The sequence below is a fragment of the Natator depressus genome, chromosome 1 (assembly GCF_965152275.1).
Source record: "Natator depressus isolate rNatDep1 chromosome 1, rNatDep2.hap1, whole genome shotgun sequence".
NCBI classification, from domain to species: domain Eukaryota; kingdom Metazoa; phylum Chordata; order Testudines; family Cheloniidae; genus Natator; species Natator depressus.
The window spans coordinates 348,495,156-348,505,130 of NC_134234.1; the positions used below are offsets into that span (position 1 = coordinate 348,495,156).

The window sequence follows — 9,975 nt, forward strand, 5'->3', positions numbered from 1 at the left end:
CAGCTGGAGGAGAGGGATCGCTTGGATGACCCGATCCCTGTCCCTGAGGGAAGCCGCCCGGCGGACGCAGCGTGGGCCCTGGGGCCTGACCAGGCTGGGAGGGGTCAGACTGCTGCCCAGGACACCCCGAGACCCTTCCTACCTATGCCTGGGGGAGGGGTTGTGGGAAGCCCAGCGAACACCGAGGGCCCCCTGACACCAGCAGCCAGCAGGGGATCCTCCCAGCGGAGCTCCCCATCCCTGGAGCGGATGCGGCTGGAATGGGAGAGGGAGATGAAAATGAGGGAGCTGGAGGATCATGAAAAACAACGTCAACATGAGCAGGAGGAGAAGGAGAAACAACGTCAACATGAGCAGGAGGAGAAGGAGAGGGAGCGTCAGGAGAAGGAGAGGGAGCGTCAGGAGAAGGAGAGGGAACGTCAACATGAGCAGCAGGAGAAGGAGAAACAAAGACAGCATGAACTGGAGCTGGCCAGGCTGAGGAGCAGTGGGGCCCCGGCTGCGGTGAGTGAGGGGGGACCCAAGACTGCAAGGAGCTTTGATAAGTGCTTCCTGGCCCAGCGGAAGGAGGGGGAGGACATAGATAGCTTCCTGACGGCCTTTGAGAATGCCTGCGAGCTGCACAGGGTTGACCCTGCAGACAGGCTCCAGTTCCTCACCCCCTTACTGGACCCCAAAGCCGTGGAGGTCTACAGCCGGATGACAGGGGCAGAGGCAGGGGACTATGAACTGTTCAAACAGGCCCTGCTCCGTGAGTTTGGGCTGACCCCCGAGATGTACCGGAGAAGGTTCCGGGGTCAGCGTAAAACGCCTGAGGTCACCTACCTACAACTGGCCAACCGGATGCAGGGATATGCCTGCAAGTGGACAGCGGGGGCCCAAACTAAAGAAGACCTGCTTGACCTGTTTGTACTGGAGCACCTGTATGAACAGTGCCCTTCCGACCTGAGGCTGTGGCTGGTGGACAAAAAGCTCGCGAACCCCCAGCATGCAGGGCAGCTGGCCGACGAGTTTGTGAACAGTCGGTCAGGGGGTAGCCGGGAGGAGTCCCAAAAGAACAGGCCCCCCCCGATGCAGAGAGAGAGTCACCATGGGGCCTCCCAGCGGGGAAATAGGGAGAACCCCCTCCAAAGGGGAACGCCTGGTGTCGGGCCCCTCCGACCCGTTCGAGGGGACCAACGTGACCTGAGCTGCTATCACTGTGGCCAGAGAGGCCACGTACGGGCCCAGTGCCCCGGGCTCAGGGACAAACTGAGCAGACCCAACCTACCCAGGGTTAACTGGGTAGGGACTCAGCTGGACGAGGGGCAGGCGACCCAGGAAAGGGGGGCTACCAGTTTGCCACCTGCTCAGGAGGGAAGAGTACCCCCAGCCAGCCCCGCCAGAGGGCTGGAGGCTCTGGACTCAGGGTGCTCGGTTTACAGGGTGGGTGCGGGGCTGTCCCTCCGGAGAGAGTGCCTTGTTCCCCTGGAGGTGGATGGGAGGAAGGTCAATGGATACTGGGATACGGGCGCGGAGGTGACGCTGGCCCGGCCCGAGGTGGTGGCCCCAGATCGGGTGGTGCCCAACACCTACCTGACCCTGACGGGGGTGGGCGGCACCCCATTTAAGGTGCCCGTGGCAAGGGTACACCTGAAATGGGGGATCAAGGAGGGCCCCAAGGATGTGGGGGTACACCACCATTTGCCCACTGAAGTTTTGATGGGGGGAGACCTAGAGGACTGGCCAAGCGACCCCCAGACCGCCCTGGTTGTGACCCGTAGCCAGAGCCGGCGAGGGGCACTGCGACCTGACCCTGGGGAGGGTACCACACTGGAGGCGCGAGACCCTACTCGGGTGGGGAGGGAGCGCCGAGGGGCACGGCTCAGAGAGGCTGCGGCCTCAGACCTGGCCACGGAGGGGGAACCGGGCCCCATCCCTTCCCCAGCCGCTGAGTTCCAGGCCGAGTTGAGGAAAGATCCCTCCTTGCAGAAGCTCAGGGACCTGGCCGACCTCAGTGAGGGACGGACCATGAGGAGAGGCTGCCAGGAGAGGTTCCTGTGGGAGAAGGGGTTCCTGTACCGAGAATGGGCTCCCCCAGGGGAAGGGGAGTCCTGTGGGATCAGGAGGCAGCTGGTGGTCCCCCAGAAGTACCGCCGCAAGCTCCTGTCCCTGGCCCATGACATCCCCCTCGCAGGGCACCAGGGAATCCGGCGCACCCGGCAGAGGTTGCTACAGAACTTTTACTGGCCCGGGGTCTTTACCACCGTCCGGCAGTATTGCCGATCCTGTGACCCCTGTCAGAGGGTGGGGAAGGCCCGGGACAAGGGGAAAGCGGCGTTGAGACCTTTGCCCATCATAGAGGAGCCTTTCCAGAAGGTGGCCATGGACATCGTGGGGCCTCTCAGCAAGACGACCCGGTCGGGGAAGAAATACATTCTGGTGGTGGTAGATTTCGCCACCCGCTACCCCGAGGCAGTGCCCTTAGCTTCCATTGAAGCAGACACCGTGGCAGAGGCGCTCCTGACCATTTTCAGCCGAGTGGGGTTCCCCAGGGAAGTCTTGACAGACCAAGGCTCCAACTTCATGTCGGCCCTGCTCCGGTGCTTGTGGGAGAAATGTGGGGTCCGGCATGACTGGGCCTCAGCGTATCACCCCCAGTCCAATGGGCTGGTGGAGAGGTTTAACGGGACGCTAAAGATGATGCTGAAAACCTTTATGAACCAGCACCCGCAGGATTGGGACAAGTACTTACCTCACCTGCTGTTCGCGTACAGGGAGGTGCCCCAGGAGTCTACCGGATTTTCGCCTTTCGAACTGTTATATGGAAGGAGGGTGAGGGGCCCCCTGGACCTGATGAGAGACGAGTGGGAGGGGAAGGCCACTCCCGATGGAGAGTCAGTGGTGGAGTATGTCCTGACCTTCCGAGAGAGACTGGCTGAACTCATGGGCCTGGCCAGGGAGAATCTGGCCAGAGCCCAGAGGAAGCAGAAGGTCTGGTATGACCGCACGGCGCGGGCCCGTGCCTACGCCACCGGGGATCAGGTGATGGTTCTCATCCCCGTGAGAAAGAACAAACTACAGGCCGCCTGGGAGGGCCCGTTCAAGGTCGTCAAGCAGCTCAATGAGGTAAACTATGTGGTGGAGCTGTCGAACCGGGCCCACCACCGCCGGGTGTACCATGTGAATATGATGAAGCCATATTATGCCAGGGGGAATGTGGTGTTAGCTGTGTGTGGTCAGTGGGAGGAGCAGGGAGATGACCCTTTAGTAGATCTATTCCCTGGGACCAGAGCTGGTTCCCCCCTGGAAACAATCCCCCTCTCGGATCAGCTCACCCCTGCCCAGCAAGCTGAGGTCAGGGGGGTGCTGCATCCGTACCGACAGCTGTTTTCCAACCAGCCTGGACGCACTAATCTGACTGTCCACCGGGTGCAGACAGGGTCGCACCCGCCGATAAGATGCTCCCCCTTCCGAGTCACAGGGAAAACTGCTCAGGACCTGGAAAGAGAGGTCCGGGACATGCTGGCTTTGGGGGTGATCCAGCCATCGGCCAGCCCTTGGGCCTCGCCGGTGGTGCTGGTCCCCAAAAAGGATGGGTCAGTCCGGTTCTGTGTGGACTATCGGAAGCTCAATGCCATCACTGTATCGGATGCCTACCCCATGCCCAGGCCGGACGAGCTCCTAGACAAGCTGGGAGGAGCTCGGTACCTTACCACCATGGACCTTACAAAGGGCTACTGGCAAGTGCCGCTGGATGCAGATGCCCGGCTGAAATCGGCCTTTATCACCCCTCTGGGGCTCTATGAGTTTCTGACCCTGCCTTTCGGCCTCAAGGGAGCGCCGGCCACCTTCCAGCGCCTGGTGGACCAGCTCCTGAGGGGGATGGAGAGTTTTGCCGTGGCGTATATTGACGACATCTGTGTCTTTAGCCAGACCTGGGAGGACCACGTGTCCCAGGTTAGACAAGTGCTGGACCGACTCCAGGGGGCTGGGCTGACTGTCAAAGCGGAGAAGTGCAAGGTGGGGATGGCTGAAGTATCTTACCTGGGCCATCGGGTGGGGAGCGGCCGCCTAAAGCCGGAACCGGCCAAGGTGGAGGTGATCAGAGACTGGCCCGCTCCCCACACCAAAAAGCAGGTCCAAGCCTTTATTGGGATGGCAGGATACTACCAAAGATTTGTGCCCCACTTTAGCGCCATAGCCACCCCCATCACTGAGCTATGCAAGAAGGGGAAGCCAGACAAGGTGGTCTGGACCGAGCAGTGCCAGGAGGCTTTCCGGGCGCTGAAGGAGGCTCTGGTCAGTGGCCCAGTTCTAGCAAACCCAGACTTTGACAAGCCCTTTGTGGTGTTCACCGACGCCTCCGACACGGGACTGGGGGCGGTGTTAATGCAGGAGGATGAAAAGGGGGAGAGACACCCCATCGTGTACCTGAGCAAGAAGTTGCTACCCCGGGAGCGACACTACGCGGCCATCGAGAAGGAGTGCCTGGCCATGGTGTGGGCCCTCAAGAAACTAGAGCCCTATCTCTTCGGGCGACACTTCACCGTCTACACCGACCACTCTCCCCTGACCTGGCTGCACCAGATGAAAGGAGCCAACGCCAAGCTCCTGAGGTGGAGCCTGCTCCTGCAGGATTACAACATGGACGTGGTCCATGTGAAGGGAAGTGCCAACCTGATAGCGGATGCGCTGTCCCGGAGAGGGGGCCCCGAACTTCCCCAGGTCACTGGTCACAGTGACCCCGCTCAGTTCAGTCTCGAAGGGGGGAGAGATGTGACGATGTGAGGCAGCAGGGAGGGGGGAGTGTTGACCTGGGAATGTGCCCTGGGGACGGGAGACCTGAGAGCCTGTCACCTGAGCCAGGAGGGGGAGGGGGAGGTGACACCTCTGCCCAGGAATGTGGACGGAGGCTGCAGCAGGGAACCTGCTCGGTGGGTTTAGTGTCAGTTTGGGGCTGGGTGGAGGAACACAGGGAACCCCAGGGCTGGGGTCTGAGCTCCCTGGCCCCCAGAAGGACTTGACTGAGGGGTCCTGGTTGTACCCACAAGCTCTGTTTTGGACTGTGTTCCTGTTGTCCAATAAACCTTCTGTTTTACTGGCTGGCTGAGAGTCTCAGTGAATCCCAGGAAGAGGGGTGCAGGGCCTGGACTCCCCCACACTCCGCGACATGAGCTAATGCAGCAGTGCTGGAGAGAGCTCCGAAGGGGGAGCTAGAGTCCATTCCCCTGCCTGTGAGCATGCTGGACATTGCGGTAACGTGGGGGTGCTATGGGGCAGTATTTCAGAGCTCTTTCCCTATTCCAGAGGAGAAGCAGCATCTGCCCTAACAGACCCCACTGCTGTGCTTCCCCAGGGGTGAGGCATCGCTCAGGCCACCCGTGGGTGACACAGAATAGGCAGCAGTCCAGCCTGTTCAGCACTACGTTGTCTCACGCTCACCACCCCACTGAGCTACAGCTCTGGAGTTGGCGGGTGCAGAGTCTTTGTGCTCTCTGTTATCCAGAGTTGTTATCCGCCTGGCGCTGTGTGCATGACCACGCGGGGAGCTTCCCAGCTCTGGCTGTAAAATTGCCAGGTGCCTGTGCCCTGAGCCAGAGCCGAGACTGCAGAGAATTCCTCTAAACATTAACCAGGCATGTGGTGTGAGCAGGCCTTGCCTGGTGGAATGCAAGCACCTCTCTGCTCTTATCAGTGCGCAGCAGCCCATGCCCTACACACCCCCTCTGCCACCGCTCCACATTCCTGCCTGCATGTTAAATGCGCCACCTTCCCCAGCGGGAACGTCACCAGCCTGCCTCCTGGGCCTGCTGAGCTAAGCTAAGCTGCCCCCAGCCCCATGGGGCCGGTGGTGGAACAGCCCTATGGGCCCCGTGCACACGTGCACCGCCCGTTCCTCGGCAGAGCTGTGGGCTCTCTGCAGTGCCGCATTTCCTCTCTGCTCCCCTTCCTGTGTGCACAGATTCGCCTTAGGGAAGGTGAGGTCTCCTTGCTTGGGCCTGTAGAGATGCACACGTTCTCTGGTGATGGGGCCAGAGCAGCACCCAGTTCTCCCACCAGGCCTCCTGACCCACAATCTACCCTGGGGCTGATGAGGAGAGCCAGTCTGGACAAGGTAGTGACTACCCCACCCCAGAGAGGGACTGGATGGCCTGGCAGGGATTGTCCCATTGCTGGGATTGTCCCCTTGCAGGGCTGGGCCAGGGCCCTGGAGGGCAGCAGGAAGCCGACTGGGTGCCCACAGGAGGAGAGGGCACCAGGGAAGGGGAACAGCTCATGAGAGGTGGGCTCACCACATCCTGATAACGATGCCAAGTGTGACTCCACTGTACTGACAACCCCCGGGCCACTGCTGACGGCGTCGCGTGACACAGCAGGCTCCGGGACAGAGGCTGGCAGGCGAGTGGGGGCTGTGGCCGCAGGGATCAATCTCGGGAAGGCGGAGGGGTTAGCATGGACACTGCCGACACACAGGCTGGTGAGAGGGAGGGGTGGGGGCACCAAAGCACTCTGTCCCTCTGGCCAGGGAGGGAAGGAGAGCAGTCCAAAAAGGCCTGGCAGCAGAGGTGCTGGCAGGAGCTGCTCGGTGCCAGCAAGCGTGTGCTGAGGCCTCTCCTGCAGCACAAGGTCAGTTCTCATTAAAACACACCGTCGATTCTTCGACAGCAAAGGCAGCGCAGCGTCCCTCCTTTGCCTCCGCAGCTCCTTCCAGCTGCTCTGCAGCGCCGAGAGCACCGAGTTCTTCAGACCCTCCTCCCCGAGCCCTCACGGCTGGCTACCAGACCCCAGCCTGCCAGGAGAGCCACGCAGGGTATGTTCACACTGCAGTAACACCCGTGGCTGGCCCACGGCAGCTGACAGGCTCACAGGGCTCAGGGTGTGGGGCTCTAAAACTGCAGTGTAGACATCTGGGCTCAGGCTGGAGCCCAGGCTCTGGGACCCTCCCACTCAAGGGGTCCCAGAGTCCGAATGTCTACACAGCAAGTTTAGAGCCCTGCGAGCCTGGATCAGCTGACACGGGCCAGCCACGGGGGTTTTACTGCAGTGTAGACACACCCTCCCTGCCATGCAACACCCAGCAACACAGCTCCCACTCTAACGAGACTCATCAATAGACCATGCCTTGCTCCAGCACCCGCATTCAGCTGACACCAGGCTCCATTGCCTGCCGACGCCCTGGGCCCGGCTCCATCGCCCACCCTCGGTGACAGCCCTCAACCAGCTCCAACACCTGCCCTCCGTGACACACTGTGCCCTGCTATAACGCCCAGCTGTATCACACCCCCTTACGGGTGTATCTGAGCGTTACAGCAGGGCACACTACAATGCATCACACACAGCTCACTGACACAGCAGGTGTTAAGAGCAGACCACAGCGTATCACACTCCATCACTGATAGAGCAGAGAACGCTGTATCAGTGAGAGGGTGTGATACAGCGGGTGTTAGAGCAGGGCATGGGGTGTCTATCAGTGAGAGGGTGTGATACAGCGGGTGTTAGAGCAGGGCATGGGGTGTCTATCAGTGAAGGGGTGTGATACAGCGGGTGTTAGAGCAGGGCACAGTGTATCACACCCCCGCACTGATAGATACACCATGCCCTGCTCTAACACCCACTGTATCAGTGAGAGGGTGTGATACAGCGGGTGTTAGAGCAGGGCACGGGGTGTCTATCAGTGAAGGGGTGTGATACAGCGGGTGTTAGAGCAGGGCACGGGGTGTCTATCAGTGAGAGGGTGTGATACAGCGGGTGTTAGAGCAGGGCACAGTGTATCACACCCCCGCACTGATAGATACACCGCGCCCTGCTCTAACACCCACTGTATCACACCCCCTCACTGATACACCGCGCCCTGCTCTAACACCCGCTGTATCAGTGAGGGGGTGTGATACAGCGGGTGTTAGAGCAGGGCACGGGGTGTCACACCCTTCACTGACACCCCGTGCCCTGCACTAACACCCGCTGTAGCTCTCCCGTCACCAAGCCCGATCTCAGCAGAATCCCTCTTTATCATGCACCGTGAGGTATCAGACCAGCAGTAACTAGTTTCAATCTGTGCTACAGTAACTCAGCTCCTCTCCTGGCTCCATCCCTCCTGCTGTCAGCGCAGGCTTCAGGCAGCCCTGCCTGTGCTCTGAGGCAGAAGGACGCTGCATTGACTTAGGAGCCATGTCCTAATGTGCAGCAGGCTCCAATCCCAGGCAGTGTCTTCCTCCTGAGCAGCTCTGTGCAGCCAGCCAGCCTGCCCCTGTGCCTCTCCCAGCCGCAGCACTGCCTGTCCCAGCACCGGTGCTCATTCTGCAAGATCACTGCATCTTGTCAGGCGGATGCAGAGGCAAGCGAGAGCCCCAGCCTGGAGCCAGGTGGCTGGGGCAGAATAAGAGGGAGAACCAACCCTCACCATCAGGCACACTGCACAGGGGCACCGAGGGGATGCCAGCTCCTTCCAGTCCCCAGCTGGGACTGGCCCTGTGCTTGGCAGCCGCAAGGGGCCCTGATTAGCTGGGAATTTGCTCCTGGTCTTTCAGACTCAGCAGCTCTCCCTGCCGGCAGTGCTGGGGGGCCAGGGTGGCGAGCAAGTCAGAGTCCAGGGCTGAGTCCCTGGCTCCCAGGGACTGGGGCATACTCCAGGCCAGCCCTGAGGAGCCAGGCTGGGGGGATGGATGAGACAGGGCACGATGGAGCTTGTCATGCCCACTCCTCTGGTCCTACCACCTGGGTGCAGGGCTGGGGCTGCGCCAGTTCCAGTGGCAGGCGCACACCCAGCCGGGGAGAGGGTTCCTGTGCCACGCACCCAGCCGGGGAGAGGGTTCCCGTGCCACGCTCCCAGCCGGGGTGGGGTTCCCGTGCCACGCACCCAGCCGGGGAGAGGGTTCCCGTGCCACGCTCCCAGCCGGGGAGAGGGTTCCCGTGCCACGCTCCCAGCCGGGGAGAGGGTTCCCGTGCCACGCTCCCAGCCGGGGAGAGGGTTCCCGTGCCACGCACCCAGCCGGGGAGAGGGTTCCCGTGCCACGCTCCCAGCCGGGGTGGGGTTCCCGTGCCACGCACCCAGCCGGGGAGAGGGTTCCCGTGCCACGCTCCCAGCCGGGGAGAGGGTTCCCGTGCCACGCACCCAGCCGGGGAGAGGGTTCCCGTGCCACGCTCCCAGCCGGGGGCAGCTGGGCCCCAGCTGGACTCTCGCTGGAAGGGTCTGGGCTGGGAGCCTCTCCCCTCCTCCGCCCAGCTCTCCCCGGCGCTGCAGTTGGGGTAAAGTTTAGCCAGGCAGCAAGCGCCGCGTTCAGCGGGGACCTGCCGCGGGGCTCCAGCAGCGCAGGGGTTAAGCGGCGGCTGTCACATCCCCTCGGCGGGGGCCGGCGGGTCCCAGGGGCGCCGGCCGGCCCCGCGCCGGGTCCCGCTCCGGATCCCGCGCCGGTCCCGCCCGGCCCCACTCACCGTCTGCTGCAGGTCGGGGATCCCGATGCGCACCACGATGGCGCTGGCGGCGGCGTCCTCCATGCGGGCCGGCGGCGGCGGCTCGGCGCGGGGGGCCGGGGGCTCGATGCTGGCATAGGGGGTCTCGTCCCGGGCGCGGCCCGCGGGCTCCCCCGGCTCCCCGGCCACCGCGCGGGGCGGGCGCGCAGGCGGCGGCTGCTCCGGCGGCGGCTCCGGAGTCTCATGTTGGCCGGCGGCGGGCGGCAGCGGCATGGTCCGTGCGGGCGGGGGGCGGCGCGGGGGCGGCGGGGCCGCGGGACCTAGAGCCCGCACAGCGCAGCGCTGGCCGGGGGGGGAGAGAGAGAGTCACCGCCGGGCCGGGGTCCGGCCCCCGGGGATCCCCACCGCCCCCCGGCACTGCGCCCCCCCGGGGATCCTCCCGCCCCCTGGGGATCCCCACCGCCCCTCCGGCACTGCGACCCCCCCGGGGATCCTCCCTCCCCCTGGGGATCCCCACTGCCCCCCCGGCACTGCGCCCCCCCGGGATCCCCACTGTCCCCTGGGGATCCCCACCCCTCCTGG

At 63.1% G+C, this 9,975-nt stretch overlaps 1 protein-coding gene across 1 annotated transcript in view; it reads right to left on the bottom strand.

Annotated features, from left to right (window-relative positions):
* SHANK3 (SH3 and multiple ankyrin repeat domains 3) overlaps positions 1-9,666 on the bottom strand; it is a 658,681-nt gene extending 649,015 nt beyond the window's left edge. Inside the window, exon 1 of the mRNA XM_074942807.1 lies at positions 9,415-9,666. Within this exon, the coding sequence (XP_074798908.1) occupies positions 9,415-9,666 (252 nt within the window). The remainder of the gene's footprint in view (positions 1-9,414) is intronic.
* Positions 9,667-9,975: the final 309 nt, after the last annotated feature.